Source organism: Tympanuchus pallidicinctus, unplaced genomic scaffold, assembly GCF_026119805.1.
Source record: "Tympanuchus pallidicinctus isolate F22 unplaced genomic scaffold, pur_lepc_1.0 scaffold19, whole genome shotgun sequence".
NCBI classification, from domain to species: Eukaryota; Metazoa; Chordata; class Aves; order Galliformes; family Phasianidae; genus Tympanuchus; species Tympanuchus pallidicinctus.
The window spans coordinates 1,196,124-1,213,316 of record NW_026294710.1 but is presented as its reverse complement, the minus strand read 5'-3'; the positions used below and the strand labels follow the sequence as shown (position 1 = coordinate 1,213,316).

Here is a 17,193-nt window from a genome sequence, read left to right as displayed (position 1 = left end):
GCCCCTGCCTTGCAGAAAAACATCGTTCAGACCCAGAGAGGGGACTCAGCACAGCACAAGTGCCTGCCAGGTCCTGATCTGATCCATGGGATCTGTGGGTACCTTTGGGAACCCCCTGCCTTGTGCTGACCCCAATCCCTGCACAGCTCCCGGACAACAGCATGCAGTCAGACAGACCCCATCTCACCCCGCACCCTTCTCCAGGAGCAGCTGTCCCTGTCGGATTGGGGCTGCAGCAGGGCGAGGGCTGGGGGTGATCACTGCTGTTACTGGTGGCCCTGTGGAGCTGGGCAGGACTGCACGGAACAGAGCACAGGCAGGTCGTGCTGCCCTGGGCTGTGGCTCTGGCAAGTGCCCACTGCCAGCCTGCGGCTCTCTGTGCAGCACAGCCCTTCCAAGGCTCTTTACATAAGGAGCATGTTTTCATAGCAGCTGTTTTTTTCCTCTCGGCAGCCCACCCTGCCTGGCCGCCTGAGTACATTCCCTTCTCCACATCCAGCTGCGAGCCAAGCCTGTGCAGCACAGCATGTGCCGGGGGCTGGGCTGGCCCTGCTGCTGCGGATTTATTAAAACAAAACAAAAGCTGAGCTGGGCAGGATCGAGCATCATGAGAGCACCCTGGGCCCCCGCATGCCACTTTCAGCCCTGGGCTGAGCCCACCCTTGGTTGGTGTGGGTGCACTCCGTGGGCCCCTCGGGGTGCGGGATGCTGGGGAAAGCTCTCTCCATTGGGAAATGGAGGCGTGCAGCACCCCGTGTGCCTGGCAGAGACGCTGAGGAGCGCACAGGGTCCCAGCGGGTTGATGCCAGGTGGCTGCAGGCCAGGCTGGAAGAGCCCACGGCTCCCATCGCCACACCGTGCTTCCACCAGGATACTGCCGCTTCTGGGGAGCAGCTCCATGCTGGGTGAAGCAAGCTGTACGGGGTGGCTCGGGCCCATAGCGCCCTGACTCCAAGGCAATGTGCTCAGCAGGTGGCCTGGCAGCTCTGTGAGCGTGGCCAGACATGGCTGCCCCAGACGTGGGCAGCAGGACAGCGGCTGGCTTAGGACGGGTCACGTGGCGGATCCTTACATAAGGCCCTGATAAACAACACGTGTTACCAGTTTCCGCTAAGATTGCAAAACGTCAGTGCTGGGGGCAGAGGGCTGCTCACACCCCAGGGGCTGCAGACCAGCCTGCTGTGGGGCAACTGTGGGGAAGGGGCTTTCCAGCCTGCTGCTGCCTCAGCAGAAACGGCTCGGGGCTCCTCTCAGGGTGTTGCCCATTCCTCTCCAACTCCAGCCTGCATTGGGAGGTTGGAACCAAAGCAGCCCTGCCAGGTTGGACGTGTATCAGGCTGCTGGGGGCCCTGAGCCCCTAGGGGTAACCCTGCAGTCCGTGCAGAGGACTCCAGGCATGTCCTCTGCCTGGCTGTCAGCTGGGTGCTCTCAGGGGTATGGCCCAGGTGGCAACAGCCTCTTGGAGACCATGGTCCACAGGACCCAGGCAGGGTCACAGCTGCTTTACCAGCCCTGAAGACAGAAAGCAGGAGAGCTACAAGGCTGCATTTTCCTCTCCTGAGGTCCCTGGGGGAAGAGCTGACCCAATGCAGGCTCCCAGGACCCCCAAGCCCACCAGCCCCAAGGCACCAAGTGAGCTGTGAGCTCCCCATGCCATGCTTCCGCAGGCTGCCAGGCACTCTGCCTTGCCTAGACACAGAGCTTTTCCTTGTGTTTATTGGGGTGTTGCCGGTTGCTGAAGGGCATGGGGCAAAGGGCATGAAGCCGTCAGGTGACACAGCCAGGCTGGAGGAACAGGGGAGCCCAGAGCACTGCAGAGCAGCAGCAGGCTCTGGCCAAGCCCCAGCTCATCCCTATGTGGTTGTGTCCACAGGCAGCCGCACGAGATGAGAGATCAGCGCTGGGCACATCCTGGAAACACTGCTTCCATCTACAGCTCTGTTTCTGGAAGGGAAGGAGAGGTGCTGAGGAGTTGGGGCAGAGCCCAGTGCCAGGGTTGGGACTCACCTCTTCCTCCCCAAGCACCAATGACAAACGGTGGAGTCACCTTTGAGAACAGCCATGTTGTCTCCATCCCAGACGCCCCACCCCAGACCCTCATCCCGGTACAGACACTGCCAAGCCCAGCCGGACCCACACAGGGGCCAAACAGGGCCTTCCTCTGCCAACGCGAGGCTGCGCTGGGTGATGCTCTGCCATCTCCCAGCCCCACACCAGGGCACCGAGGGACTCCTGCCCCGTGCTGTGGCAGCACTGCAAGGCAGGGTGGCGGCAGCGTGGAGCCGTGCTCACCGTCAAGGATGTGGAAATCATCCGCAGAGTCGCAGAACCCTGTGACAGAGAGAGCCTGGGACGGTCAGCTGCCCTGTGCGGGGATTCCCAAACCCACGTGGATGTTCCCCCTCCCCTCCGCCCTGCTGGTACCAGATCCAACCAGTGCTGGCCCCCTTCAGCTGTCCCCGCTCCCGGCAGCTGCGTGGCACCCACCGTACGTGGGGAAGTAGTAGCTCACATCCTCACTCAGGCCCACGGCCCTGGCGCGCTGCTCAAACCTGTCCACTATGGCGTCGCTGAGCTGGCTGCTGCGGCCTGCGGGGAAACCCACCATCACAGCCCTGCTGCCGGCCCTGCGCCCCATAGCATAGTGTGGGGCACGGCGTGTGGCACAGGCATCCACTGCCCTATGCCAACCCACCATAGAGCTTGACTGAGAGGCCTTGGCTGTCCTGGTAGTAGATGATGGCATAGCTGCGGGGGTCCGCCTCTCCCACCACCACCTCCATCTTGCTGTCGTAGCCACGGCCTGTGGGGGACACGGGGGCAGGTGTGGCACTGGGCACCGTCCCGGGGCCTCGCGTCACCACCAGAGGGCACGAGGGGTGTGATGGGCACCAAGGGCGCGCACATCTCCATGGCCTTGCCGATGGCGGCACTCGGCACAGGGACACAATGGGACGGCAGAGGTGGCACAGTGGGAAGCGCTGGGGGAAACCACTTGCGCCAAAGCCCCGTGGGAGCAGGAGGGGCCACTCCATGGCGCCCACCCAGCCCCGTGCTCACCTCTCACGGAAAAGCGCCCGTGGGCTCCTGCAGGGACGTAACGCTGCCTGATCTCCCAGCACTGCCCATCTCTGTGCAGGGAGAGAAGCACAGTGCAGGGCAGGCTGCACTTGGCCCCCAGCTTTGCCCTTCCAGCTTCTACATGGGATGTGTTTTCTCAGGAGGTTTTCTCCACTGGGCACCAATGTAAGGGAAGCCCAGTAACTGCTGAGCACCACATGTCAGCCACCCCTATCCCTCCTTGCAGCTCCTACCCCTGACACCCCACACAGCTGTGTCACCCACGGCCACCCACAGACAGCCAAACATCAGCTGTGCTGCTGCTGTGGGAGCCCTTGGGAAGCGATCCCTGAGCAAGCAGCTGTGGAGCAGCCACACACCTGCTTCGTGCCCCAGGCTCCCCAGGCTGCCTGTCCCATATCCCACCTGGGCACCCCAACTCCACCCTGTGATGGCAGCCCTGTGGATTGCAGGGTGTCGGGTTCACCACAATCAAGACTGCTAGTACAAAACATCCCAGAGATCCCTTCGCACTGCTCCAGGGCAGCTCTTCCCCCTTGCAGCCCACAGCCAGGTGCTGGCCCTGCTCCAGCCCATCTGCAGCATCCCATCCCATCAGCAGCCAGCATCACTCACAGCTTCCTGAAGGTGCTGATGGCCAGGCTCTGCCCATCCGGGACAGCCACTGTCATTGCTGTGGCCTCCAGTCGGTGGCTGTTCTCTGCCAGGTAGCTGCAGTGGGATGCCATGCCGACCAGGAACCACCTCCCCACCAGCTGCACAGCGCCAGGTGGGCACTGGTCATCGAGGCCCGGGCCCTGGGTTTACCCCTGCCCAAGGTTGCTGCCACTTCGTTGTGCTGAGCACCCACTCCCACATTTCGTGCTCTCCCCGCTTGCTCGGCACTGTTGCCTGCAGCCTGGCCCCGTGCTTGGAGTGCTGCTCACTGTGGACCCTCATTCAGGAGCAGCAGCACAATGGGGTGCCCAGGACGTCGTCCCACAACACACACCAACTGCATGCAGCACTGAGTATGTGGCAGACAAGCATCCCACAGACTGCTCCCACCCCGTAGCTCCGGTTGGGACCCTGCAGCCCAGCCCCATGCTCCCCATGAGCCCCCAGACCCCCATGGGGCAGCTCCACAAGCACCCGGAGGCCTGATGGCAGTGCCTGGAGCAGAGCTGTGTGGGCAGCACGCCGGGACATGCTGCGGAGCCAGGCGGGGGCTGGAGGTGTGCTATGGGGCCGGATCGGAAAGGGGAGCAGCAGGGGCCACACCGCAGCCCCGGCGCTGCTCCCAGTGCCCCTACCCGCGGGGGACGCCTGGCCTCACCTCACCGAGGCCGAGGTTCCCCTCGGTCACCACTTTCTCAAGAGGGCTGCGGGGAGGGGGCGGCCGCTGTCCCCGTCCCTGCAGCGCGGCGAGGAGCAGGGAAAGGAGCAGGAGGGAGCGCGGGGCGGCCATGGCGCAGCGGAGCCCCGTGCCGGGAAGCGGCGCGGCCGGGCACAGCCGGGCGGGCACGGGGTCACGGCACACGGGGTCAGGGGCACAGAGCCGGGGGCCGGGCTGGGGCTGCGCGGGCCTCCACTGAGAGCAGCCGGGGCGGGGCGGTGGCGGTGGGGGCTCTCAGGGCCCCGCGGCGCGGCAGGCAGCTATGACAGCACCACGCCCGCCGGCCGCGAGCTCACTGCCTGGGAGACCTGGAGCCACGAAGCGGCGGGCGGAGCCCGAACACTGAGGGCGCGGTCCGACCGCACGGGGCGGGGAGACCGAGAGCGATGGCGCTACTCGATGCGTCCGGAGCGGCGAGCGTCGCCGCGGGCGGAAAGGCAAAACCACCGAGAGGGCGGCCTAGAGCGGCCCGTGGAGCCGGAGCGGAAGTGCGGGGCGGGGAGGCCGGAAGTGTGGGGCAGGGAGGCGGGCGCAGGGCGAGCGCCGTCTCCGGGCCGGGCCCGAGCTGAGCGCCGCTCGCTCGCGGTGCGGCGGCAGGATGACACGATGGCCGCGGGCGGCCCCCTGCTCCCGGACAGCGTGCTCTTCGAGATCTTCCTGTACCTGGACCACGCCGACGTGCTCGCGGTGGGCCTCGTGTGCCGGCAGTGGCGCGCCGTGGCCCGCGACGAGTTCCTGTGGAAGGAGCTCTTCTACCGCTACTACCGCGTGTCCCGGGACGTGCCCCGGCACCCAGGTGCGCCGCTCGGGGCTCCGCGGGCGGGCGGGCGCGGCCGGGCCGTGATGTGCCCGAAAGGGGCTCGGGAGTCGCCCCGCGCCCTGCGGAGGGCCGTCAGAAGGCCCGGGCGCTTCGGCTCTCCCTGCCGGCCCTGCGGTGAGTCACGGCGTGCCGTGGTGATCGCTGCTGGCTTTTCCTGATCGCGGCCTTCCGGCTCCGCTCCGGGCTCCGTCCCTTTCTCATCTGCCCTAGGAAGGGCTGCGGGCGCGCGTTAGTTGCTCAGACTATTTCCATAAGGTGTGGGCAGCGGCTGCAGCCTGACTGACAGAGGAGAGCCTTGCAATGGATGAATGTGCAGCAGCCTAATTGTACAGAGGGCAAATGCTAACGCGGCGCCTGACCCACTTTGCTGGGGCATGTCAGACTTGATCTTAGGACCTGCAATAGGGAAATGACCCATTAACAGCGTTGGCTGGCTGTCCTGCACGGCCCTCCCTGAGGAGAGTTGTCAGCAGCCTCTGTGAGGGCAGCCCATGGTGCACTGCTGCTGTCTTGCTGAGGAATGGGCATGCAAAGCCTTGTCTAGAGGGGTAACCCAGTGCTGTGCCCTGAGCCGTTCTGGGAACAGGGCCCCTTGTCTCCAGGGGCCTCTCTGAGAGGCAGAAACGCGGTGGCCCAGGAGGGCTGTGCTCAGTGCTGTCCCCAGGTTGTGCGCGGTGCTCCCAGCATCGGCTGTGGCACAGAACCGAGTTCCTGCTCGCTAGCTGTGATCTGTGATGGCTACAGGAGGATGGGAAGAAGCAAGGAGAATCAAGCAGTGGGAAACCCTCTGCAGCAGGAAACATTAGCACACAAGGGCTTCGAGAAAGGAGATGTGGATGTGACAGCGCAGGCTGCTTGGTTTCACTTGCATGGTCTGTAGAGCTCCTTTAGATTAAAGATGCTATCATTGAGTTTTATTTGAGACACATTGGGCAGGCTCGGTCACTTCATGTCTCCTGAATGTAAGCTGGCATGTAAGCTGGCAGCCCTGTTCTTCAGACCATGGGGATGCCAGAGTAGCTCAGTAACAGATGAGGCTCTTCCCAGGCTGCAGGGATCGTCCCCCTTGGTGATGGCAGGTGGGCCTTCCTGGGAGCTGGGGAGTGCCCTGCCAGCCCTGAACAGCACTGTCTGAGCATTCAGGGAGCTGTAAGGGGAAGCATTGGGAGTGTTTGGCAGATGGAAACCAAGGACTTGGAGGGGGGGTGCCAAAGCAGTCTGCCCACTGAGCAGTGCTGGGATTCCCTGGCAGCAAGCTGTGCCCTGTCCCAGGGGAGGGTGCCTCCCAGGCTACAGTGAGTTCCAGGAATCTTCTGTCCTGCTCAGTGTAACTAGGAAAGTTGGCCGTTATCCATACAGATGTCTAATCCTCTTTACTTTCTTGGGACTTGCTGCCACAACTCTATAGGCACTTTGTTAGAAATCCTTTTTATTTATCTCTTTACTTGGCAGTCGGTGTAACCTTCTCGCAGTGTGCTCCAGGCTTTCCTCCTTGCAGGGCTCCTTGTTTGCCTTGATGCCTCGCATCCAGCTCCAGCTCTTCTCTTCAGTTTCCCCTCTTTCTTGACTGATGCAGGTGCTTTGTCCTGATCTCAGTGCCCCTTCTGGAACCTTCTTAGTTCTGTGTCAGACAAGACAGAGTGGAGCCCAGTACCCCGAGGAGCAGCTTCTCTTTCATTACGAGGCAGATGTGCTTGCAGTGTGCTGGAGCACGTCTGCAGTTCCGACTTCTGGTTTGTCCTGAGCAAAGTTTTTGTTAGAGAGCTAATAGCTGTTAGGTGTTTCTTATCGTGGCTGCAGTGCCTTAGAAAGTAGTGATGTGGTGAGAAGTTGTGTTCCTTGGAAGAAAAGATATTTTTTGTGTGCGTGTAGGAGTGGGAAAACTACTGAGAAAAATGTAAAGTCCCGCTAACACGGGTGAAGCTGCAGGAATTGTGGCCACAGCAGAGCTCCTGCAAGCACTGTGCGTTGCGAGAGCCTGATTCTGTGCTGCAGTGTTCACCTCAGGGCTGTCACTGCCCTCCCATGTGCATTCTTGTCATGCGGCCCTGCTTGTGTTCCAGCTGCCGTCTCCTGGTACGATGAGTTCCAGAGGCTCTACGACACCATCCCTTGCATTGAAGTGCAGGCCCTGAAGGAGCACAACGACCAGGTTTTGCACCTCAGCTTCTCTCACTCCGGCTGTTTGTTTGCATCGTGCTCCAAAGACTGTACAGTTAAGGTAAGGCGGTGGTGTTCCCTGCACAGAGCTTTGATTTTGTCGGGCTCATCTGTGAGAGCAGCGTTCAGGAAACCTGTGGAGAGGTGAGGCTTGACCGGGTGACTGGGCTTTTCATCTGTAGCTGCTGAGTTGTTCTCAGAGCCACAAAAACTGATGGCTTTTTGCCACCTTGAGAGCAGCACATTCCAGCTTCAGCCCATCTGAAGGTGGTAGAGATGCCTACCTGGCTCTGGCTGCTTCCAGGTGCAAGCCAGTCCCTCATTATGACTAACAGTGATAATGACCTGCTGCAGAAGCTGTCTTGCATGGGTGGTTGTCTTGGGAGAAATCTCTGTCAACATGCTTAAAAATCCAGCTGCATTGCTAGCTTTTACTGCCTGGCTGATGGAGAAGTTCTCCACAGTTCTCTGGAAGTTCGCTGTTCCCTGTCAGTGGGGTTGGCAGGGAATTTGGGCCTTGAAGGTGCTTAAATAAGGCTTTCAGTAACTTTTTTTTCCTTTGACTGGTGAGTGCTGACAGGACAGGTGAAGCAGGACAGCCTTCGGGCTTCTTGCAGCTTCCTAACTGTTTGTCCATCTGCCTGTAGATCTGGAGCAATGAACTGGACATCTCCCTGCAGCACAGCTCCAACATGAGGCCGTACAACTGGAGCTACACACAATTCTCCCAGTTCAACTCCGATGACTCCCTCCTTCTGGTATCAGGTGTCTTTGTGGGGCCTCACAACTCCTCATCAGGAGAGATTGCCGTAATCAGCATGGGTAAATTATGCCTCTGCCTTCACCGAGCCTTCCTGAGAGGTGTAAAGTGATGGGAAATGGGGTTCTCTTCTGCCCCTCGCCTTTTGCATGCTGTGGGCTTGACCTCTGCTTGTCCTTCTTTCCACCACCTGCACGGAGGGGTCCTGGTTGTGGTTTGTTTGGACAGGCCTTCTGGATACCCTCAGGGATAACGCATGTCGTCACCTGAAAGTGCGGTGTGCCATGGGTGTTCTCATTTCTTGTCTCTAAGTGAGAGTCTGGGCAAGGTGTGAGGTGCCCGTGTCCCCAGCTGTCCTGAAGCCACCATTTCTGCCTCAAGCAGAGTTGGTCCTGCCCTGAGGTCTCACGTGCCTTTGAGATGCAGTCACCCTGCCCAGCTCGAGCTTTTCTGCTGCAGTTCTGTGAAACCTGCTGTGAAAGCTGCGCTGTCTCTTGCCACCTCTGTGCCACGACCAAGGGGTGCTGCTAAATGCTTTCCTGCTTGGAATGGTTCCCATGGGGTGGGAGGCTGGGACTGTGTGAAGAAGATCTGTGTGTGTTTGACTTGTTCTTGTCCTTGGGGCAGCTGCTTTGGGCCATGCTTGGGGGAAGGCTGTGTAGCTAGGCTGCACTCTGGTCTGGTTCTATCTGGCCGCCCTTGTGTTTTGCTTTCCCTCTGCGTGTACTTCACACAGATCTCTGTAACAGGGAGAAATGATCTGTGTCTGCAGCCGTGCCTTGGGGCTGGTCTGTGGCTGGGCAGCGTCTGCTCAGCTTGCAGTGATGTTCAGTGCCTCCCCTGCCGTGGGCTGAGACCTGACTGCGTTTCCCATTCCTTCTGCAGTGGTTTCTCCAGATCCCCTGTCTGGAGCCATCGTCTCACATTCTTGGTTCCCTTCTCTTCCAGAGAACTTCACGTTGCTTTCCAGGGTGAGGAATAAACCTTATGATGTGTTTGGCTGTTGGCTGAATGAAACCAACTTGATATCTGGCAATCTGCATCGGATTGGGCGTATAACCTCCTGTTCTGTGCTGTGGCTGAACAACGCTTTCCAGGTGAGGTGCCTCTGTTCCAGCTCCTCAGGCAGTGCAGCTTCCTGCTGGTTCCTGTGGGAGGAAAAGCTGCGGGGGAGATGTGAGAGGGAAGCAGTGGCTCAGACCCTTGTCTGCCCTGTTTATCTCCTCTGACTCACCTTCTGGATTTTGAGCTTGAGGCAACCCTGGCATGGAGTTTCCCATCCTTGGTGTTATGGGACTCATTGCAATAGCCTTATTCTACCCTCTGCTCCCATTATTTCCTGCCTTATTAATTGGGATGAGGAGTTGGGTGCAGAGTTGTGGAGCAAGTGTTGCTGAACAGGAGGGCAGATGAACCACAGCAGGGTTACTAAGGCTTGGTGTGAGGCTGGGTGGGATGGCTGCAGCCTGGCAGGTGTTGAGCAGTGGCCACTGTCCCACTTGGCAGCTCGTTGTGATGTTCCTGGAGGTGGCTGGGAGGCTGGCTCTGTCCTGCCTGCACTGCTGAGATGTGTGGGCCAGGTGCTGTCTGCTACGCTGTGACGAGACCTACAGATGGAGTGTGTGCTGGCCTCAGCCTGTGTGCTGCTCGTTTGTTCTCTGCTGCTTGTGCTTCTCAGACACGTTGCTCTTCCATGTCTTGCCTCTGTCCTGTTGTCACAGCTGCACATCCTGGTGTTTTGTGTCTTTGACTCAAAGCTTTGATGCTGGCTCTGGATGGAATTCCCTGTGGTGGCAGGGACCTTTCCAACAATCACATCTCTGTGTTGCACCTGGCGCTGCAGCATTAACTCGTGCATCTCCAGGAGGCCTGGAAGGACCTTGACTGGTTTGTCAGAAATGTTGAAGTGTGGCTGCAGACAGCCAAAGCAGTTAGGTGGGGAGAGACTTGCAGCTTGTTTCTGGGAGCTGACAATCCAGCTGATTCTGCTGAGGGGCACATGCAAGCTCCAGGAGCACCTTTCCCTTTGCTTCACGTAGGCTGGAGGAATGGTGCTTTGCATTTCACCTGTTTATCACGGCAGCCTGTTCCTAAAATTCTCAGCAGTGCCAGCTGATGACCTCAGGCAGGGAGGTGGGAGCAAGGCTGCCTGGCCTCTGTTCCCAGCTCAGATGTTTTCCTGCAAAAGCCTGGCCCTGGCTTTTTGTCTCATCTCCCCCACCTCCAGGATGGGAAGGAGCGTTACAAAGCTGGCTGGCATCTCAGGCAAGTCCTGATGGTAATGCTTAGAGATGCCCGTAGAGCAGTGCTGGGAGGTCGGCGTGTGACCCAGCCTGCAGGGTGGGCTCAGGCTGTGGGCAGTGGCTGTGCAGAGGCTGTAGGATTCCCGCTTATTCTCTTTTCTGCTCCCAGGGCATAGAGTCTGAGAATGTGAACGTAGTGAAGAGACTGTTCAAAATCCAGAATCTGAATGCCAGCACCATCCGGACCGTGATGGTGGCTGACTGCAGCCGGTACGATTCCCCAGACCTGCTCCTGGACTACGAGGAGCAGCTGGCTGCCTCTTCCTCCTCCACCTGCCCGGTCTTTGATCTCGGCAGCGACAGCGAAGAAGAGGAGGCCAGGCCCAGGCAGACTCCAGAGCCAGCAGTACAGGAATTGCCGGATGATGGGGGCGTGCCAGCGGAGGATGAGCTGCAGCAGTTCTTTGATGATATCATGGGGGGCTGCGTGAGGCCTGCCATGACCGAGGCTGAGCTGGAGAACAAAGTGGCTGAGCTGTTCATACGCAACAGAACTAAACCGCCTGAGGTGAACCTGCTTCCCACGGACAGCAACAGCAAGACAAAATACTTAATTTTCACCACAGGGTGCCTCACCTACTCCCCGCACCAGATAGGTAAGGCTGTGGTTGAGCTCCAGGGCACATCGGCCTTCTTAGGGGTGCGGGCTGCAGCTGCAGTCTGGATGTTAATCTGGAAAAGACCTGTGTTGTTTGCTGCTTGTTTGTGGCCAGTTGCAGTTTTGCTCGGGCCGGGTTCTCTGTACAGGACCAGAGGGTTTTGAGACTCCTCCACTTTCTGGAGGTGGTTTGCCCCAGGCGCTTGCCTCGTGGTTTTATTGCTGCCAGGCTTGACGCTTGGCCACGTGTCACGGCAAGGGCTAAGAGGGAGACCAAGAGTGAGCTCCTGACTTAACATCAGCCGTGAGCCATGCACAAATGAGAGGCTAGGAGGGCAGAGGTTGCCCTGGCAAGGGCTTGTGGGAGAGCCAGTTGCACGGTGTGGAGAGGGTGTCAGGACGAGGCACGTCTAAGCTGCTTGGAGTTTGTGATTGTGTTGCTCGTGCAGCGCCCCATCCCTGTGGGACGGAGCCCTCGTGCCACCCAGCCTGGTGGGATGTGGGTGCTTAGAGCTGAACAGCTGGCCTGGTGCAGGAGGGGATTGGCTGGCAAGCTGCTGGTGACAGCTTGCTGGTTCTTAGTTGGGTACGAGGGGTTGTAACTGCAGCATAGGCCAAGCATGGGCACTGCTGGGGGTCTCTGTCTGGCTTAGAACTTCACCAGTTCATTCCGGGCACACCTGGTGAGGAGCTGGAACTAGATGAGACTGAAGGTATAGGAAATCAATGCAGTGATGAGCAGAGGTAGATAGTCTGGCTGCTTCTCCAAAAACTCCTGAAAGTAGTCTACGTGTTCAGTGGGAAGGACCAGACATAGGTAAAAATGTGAGGAGGAACGGAGAGCTGCCTCCAGGCGAGAAGACTTCTGTAAAGCCAGACAACTTCTGTTCCTTTCGGTACGTCCTCTTTCCTGCTGCAGCCTCTTCTCACTTTCCTGGCCTGCACCACTGCAGTAAGGCAGGGAAGGGCTGTTTCCAGATGTGCCTGGAGAAGAGCCACTCTGTACACCAAAGATAGGAGCGCAGCCTGGGCTGCACGGAACTGTGACACGGTGCTCTTGTTCTCAGCTGCCAACGGGAGCTGCGTGGCTGCAGTGTCTCAGCTCCTTGCCCAGCCCTGAGCTGCTGCCAAATGCTTCACTGGCCCATGGTGTGTGAACTGAGTCAGTCTCTGTGCGGTGGCTGCCTGTACCTGGGAGCTGATGCTGCTGGGTGTCTCTTGGAAGTTGCTGGGAGCCGTGCTCCTGGTGCAGCAGGGCCTGCTTATGAGCATCACAGCTTTGTTGCCGATTTGTTGCCAGAAGTGCAAGCACTTCTGCAGGAGTTCCCTTGGAGCTCCTCTTTCCCCCAGTGCTACCTGAGGGAGAAAGAATCTGCTGGGGAGCAGCAAGTTGGGTAGGAAGAGAAGGGCCTGGGTTTCTCAGCTCAGCTGCAGAGATGTGCAGGGCTTGGGCTGCAGGCACGGTGTGGGGGAGTCCTGGCCTTCCTCTGTGAGAGGTAGCTATGTCAAGGGTGGCATTACAGCTCCCTTGGGCAGGGGGCAGGATCTTCCCATTTGGACATGTGGAGGGTGCTGAGTACACGTGTGCCCAAGAACTGCTGAGGCCTACAGGTCCCTCCAGGAGGCCATCACAGGGGGCTGTGTTTGAGACCTCTGTCTGGAGCTTTTGGGGGAGAGAGCCTGACCCACAGCGTGCAGTTTGGAAACTGTAAACCACTGAGTCTGGTCCTGGCCTCAGCCCTTGTGCCTAGAGCTTCCTGGGCTGACCCACGGCTGTGCATCACAGCAGCTGGAGGAAACACCACATGGTGTGTGCCTGCTGGGCTCCCTGAGTCTGAGGGCTGCAGGAGGTGGGCCCAGCCCTGGGGCTCCACAGGAAGAGCCCTTCTGCAAGCAGAGAGCCTCTGTGGCCAGCACAGCTCCCTTGTGCTGCAGAGGCATGTAGCCAGGTGAGGCTGTAACGGGTGGGTTGGCAGCTAGGCTCTAGGCTTCTTAGCACTTGGGCTCAGTGTGCCAGTGTGTCGCTTATAGGCACTGTTCCAGCTCAAGGTACTGCTAGTGGGAGCCTGGAAGCAGCTGGCAGGGATAGGAGCTCTGTGCCAGCCCTTCCCTCAGCCCCTGGCTGGAAACAATCCAGTCATCCTTTCTTAGCAGTGCTGAGGGAAGTCCCTTCTTGAAGCCAATGTGCTTCCATCAGCCCTGCTGGTCTGTGGCAGAAGCCCAGGCTGGTATGATCCTCCTTTCTGTTCCCAAGGGATTAAAAGGATCCTGCCCCATCAGATGACGACTGCTGGGCCGGTGCTTGGGGAGGAGAGGCGTTCGGATGAGTTCTTTGACTCGCTGGATCACGTCATTGACATCCACGGGCACATCATTGGCATGGGTCTCTCCCCTGACCACCGGTGAGTGACGGGGGGGGAGGAAGCTGCTTGCTGCTCTGCTGGCCTGGGCACCAGAGGGTTTGGGTTACAGCTGTGTGGGGGCTTTAGAGTGAATGGGAGGAGAAATGACATTCTGCCCCAAGGGCAAACCTCTGTGACTCAGGCTGGGGGAGGCACTGCATTAGGGCACATGGCTGCCACTTACTGACTGCACAATGTGGTAAAAGAGAGAACATGAAGCAGTTGGGCCACCTCAGTCAAATGCCCTTTGGCTGGTTAACCACGGGGACCCATTTGCATACCTGCGTGTGGCTGTCACAACAGTGGTCACTTGTCTTTCCTTGAGTGCTAGCAGTAAACTTCACCTTCTGGAAAACGCAGTCACCCGTGGCCCTGCTGCCTTTATCCAGAGCTGGGAGCAGTTTCAGACCTGTGCTGCTGGCAGAAGAAGGGCCCTGTGTTGGCCTGGGACGGGGATCCTGTCCTGGCCACCTCAGACACTTGCATCCCATGCTGACGAAAGGTGAACATCTGAGTGTCTCTCCCAGTCCTGTCAGGAAACCTTTTGTCCCTCTGTGTCTCTGAGCCCAGTTCAGCTTGGAGTCATGGCAGAGTGAAGGAGCTTCCTGCAGCACTGCATTTCATTCCTGAGGCAGTGGGATAGGCTGCTGTCTTTAGTATTGATTTTAATGAGACAAAAGAGGCTCAGCCCGGTCTGTAGCTCTCCAACTCTAACCCCTTCCTTTAAAGGGAGGCAGGGAGCAGCTCAGCACTGTGCTGTTTCTGCCCGTGTTTCAGAGCTGCAGGCCTGCTAAGGACCAGGGTAACTGCGCGGTCCCTGCCCTGCCTGTCTGTGCGAGGGGAGAGGATTTATGGTGTGGCTGTGAGTGTGGGGTAACCCTCTGCTCCCCTCCCCAAGATACCTGTACGTGAACAGCCGTGCCTGGCCTCGGGACTGCGTCATCTCCGACCCCATGCAGCCGCCTCCCATCGCTGAGGAGATCGATCTGCACGTGTTTGACTTGAAGACAATGAAAGAAGTGAAACGAGCCCTGCGTGCGCATCGGGCCTACACCCCCAACGAGGAGTGCTTCTTCATCTTCCTGGATGTCAGCAGGGACTTTGTGGCAAGGTGTGTGGCACTGGGGGTGGGCAGGATCCGGCCCCGGGTACGGGATGGCCTGTGGTGTTGCACTGGGGGCTGGTGTGCTGCAGGCAGGGCTGGTCTGGGAGCTGGAGGCTGATGTGAGCAGAGCGGGAAGAGAGGCTTGTGAGGAGCAGTCAGAGGGCGCTGCTGGAGGATGTCTGCTTTGGTCCCGTTGTGAAATCAGCAAGGAAAGAGGAAATGTGGGGCTGTGGCGTGTTTGTCAGTGGGTGGCAGGTGCCCCTCCTGAGGGATGCACGCAGCAGGTGTAAGAGGGCAGGTTGGGATGGCTGGAGCAGCCTCACTGCAGCCCAGAACAGAGCTGGCTTGCTGCAGGTGCCACAGCGTGAGTGTGGCTGCAGGCCCAGGCGCACAGCCCGTGTGCTCGTGCTGCTCTGAAGGGCTTTAATCGCTGCTGCTGTGAGACCTCATTTCAGGCTCCACTTCTGGAAACCCACCTGTGTCTGTGGCAGGGCCTGGGTCACAAAGGGGATCTGCCCCCCTAGGGCGAGTGCCCGTGGGTGACAGCAGTGCAGACAAAGGCTGGGGCCTCTGGCTGGGCCAGGGCGCTCAGTGTGGCAGGCAGAGCGTGCCTGTCCTCACCGCTGTCTGTCTGCTGCAGCGGGGCAGAGGATCGCCACGGCTACATCTGGGACCGGCACTACAACATCTGCCTGGCCAAGCTGCAGCACGACAACGTGGTCAACTCGGTGGCCTTCAGCCCGGTGGAGCAGGAGCTGCTCCTGACAGCCAGCGATGACACAACCATCAAGGTGTGGCGATCCCCTCGCACCGTGCGAATCCAGCAGGCCAGGAAGCCCAGGCCCAGGAAGCTGCTCTTTTCCTGGCTCATGAACCAGAAAAGCTGAACCCAGGTACACTGCTCCTGCGGCTTCCTCACTGCAGCCACCTCTGGAGCTTGCAGAGCTTTGAGCCCTGCACAACGGAGACGAGCTCTGGGCGCACCAATCCCATCAGCGGAGGTAGGAGGGACCCAGCAGTGGTAATGGCTTCCTCCTCGGGGCGTCTGCTTCAAAGACAGAACTGAGGGCTGAGGACCTGTGCCTGGGTCCGGAGGGCAGCAGCCCGAGCTGGTCGCTGCAGGGTAGCCTCCCCACAGCTTATCACACGCTGCTACTTGGTCACGGCTCTCTCTGGGTGAGCTTTGGTCTCTGAGAACAGACTGAGGCACGTCTCCAGGGTTTGTACTGTGTGGGCCTGGGACGTGACTGACTTTGCTGAGAGCTACCGGCTACAGAGCACCTGCAGAAGCAGTGGTACAGTGCTGTGCTGCCCTACTGCGGGGCTCTTTTAATATAGTAGTTTTATTATTGTTTGTCCCAACCTCTGTGGGCAACTTGTCTGGATGCTGGGTGTGCCCAGTGCTGCCCCACACAGTGTTTGGGCCAGGAAGGGAGGGCAGGAAGGATCAGAGGGCTGAAAAGGTGGTGGGGGAGGCAGTGCTGGGATGGAGCTGGAGGGGCAGGGCTGCCCAGCCATTGGTTTCTCTTACAACTAAGTCCTGATACCATCAGTTTACAAATCTGAGAGTGGGGAGGGCTGGGGTAACACGAATCTAGCTTTGCCCTGGTCTTCCTCTGTTCTGTAGCACCTAAATAAAGCATGGCATTGGTAACATATTTATTCCAGGGGATCTGCTGTCCCTACCAAGGGATAAGCTGTGATGATGGGTTCCACGGTCAGCTCCCTCCTATGCTACTCAAATTGTGGCACTTTAGGTTCTCTTGGTATGTTCTCTGTGAGCAGGTGAACAGGTGGAGGTGCAGCCTTCCTGCCTGAAGGAATGAGTATGAATAAGCCTCCTTCCACGTGGGCTGACTCACCTTGGGGTTGGTGATCAGCTCCCTCTGAGGGCTCCTCTGATGGGGGAAGCTGGCTCACTTTATGAACTCAGTGTTGTTTATTCCGTATTTGTCCCTGAAGCTTTTTCTCTCCAGCCGTTAGCCAACTGTTAGTCTAAAATTAAGCTTCTAATCTTCACTTGGCCCGGACAGCAGGGGCTGAAGCTCCCAGGCCAGCATTGATCCCAGGAGCTGCACCTGCTGCTGGGCTCCCCCCCAGCTCAGGAGCACCAGGGCAGGTGTCTGTGCCACTCACAGCCTCAGGTTGCAAACGGTCTTCGTGGAGGCAGTGGCTGCTGTCATAATATGCACTGATGGCTTTAACAGCTCCTCCAGCCCTCAGCGAGAGGATTTTGCACCCTTCTTTTGCTCTGCCCCAGCAGGTGCCCATGGCTTTATCCAGAACCCCTGTACTCAGGTCTTCTGTCATCACAGGACTTCTAGAAACAAGGGAGTCCTTCGTGTGTGTGTGTATGGGTGTGCACTCAAGATCTAAACCCAGCTCTCGTCCCCTTACACAGCAAAGGAACAGTCTCCACCTTTCTACACCTTCCCTCCTGACCCAGGATAGCAAATCCTGTTTTTCTCCCTTGGCACAGCGTAGTGGTGAGCAAGGCACTGAGGGTTTATGTTTGTACCAAGTTTTGCTCTTCACCATGGCGTTGAATAAATACTCTGCTAAAGCATCTCGACGATGTAAGTTTGTTTT

General features: G+C 58.8%; 2 protein-coding genes across 3 annotated transcripts; one reads left to right on the top strand and one right to left on the bottom strand.

Annotated features, from left to right (window-relative positions):
* Positions 1-1,700: 1,700 nt before the first annotated feature.
* On the bottom strand, positions 1,701-4,579 carry C8G (complement C8 gamma chain). Its single transcript, XM_052681342.1, has 7 exons — positions 4,397-4,579; positions 3,697-3,836; positions 3,061-3,131; positions 2,696-2,803; positions 2,488-2,589; positions 2,293-2,331; positions 1,701-1,944 (listed from the first exon to the last, which is right to left on the bottom strand). The coding sequence occupies exons 1-7, from the start codon at positions 4,526-4,528 to the stop codon at positions 1,931-1,933; spliced, it is 606 nt and encodes a 201-aa protein (XP_052537302.1). The 5' UTR covers positions 4,529-4,579; the 3' UTR covers positions 1,701-1,930.
* A 386-nt stretch (positions 4,580-4,965) lies between these two features.
* On the top strand, positions 4,966-17,170 carry FBXW5 (F-box and WD repeat domain containing 5). Of its 2 annotated transcripts, XR_008206315.1 has the most exons (9): positions 4,966-5,252; positions 7,340-7,497; positions 8,084-8,258; positions 9,145-9,293; positions 10,609-11,095; positions 13,352-13,499; positions 14,398-14,610; positions 15,245-16,550; positions 16,581-17,170. XR_008206315.1 is itself a non-coding variant. In XM_052681307.1 (8 exons), exons 1-8 carry the CDS (start codon positions 5,063-5,065, stop codon positions 15,489-15,491), a joined length of 1,767 nt encoding a protein of 588 aa, XP_052537267.1. In that variant the 5' UTR covers positions 4,966-5,062; the 3' UTR covers positions 15,492-17,170. The 2 variants fall into 2 exon arrangements, 1 of the variants encoding a protein (XP_052537267.1); XM_052681307.1 differs by having other exon boundaries at positions 15,245-17,170.
* The last annotated feature ends 23 nt before the right edge of the window (positions 17,171-17,193 follow it).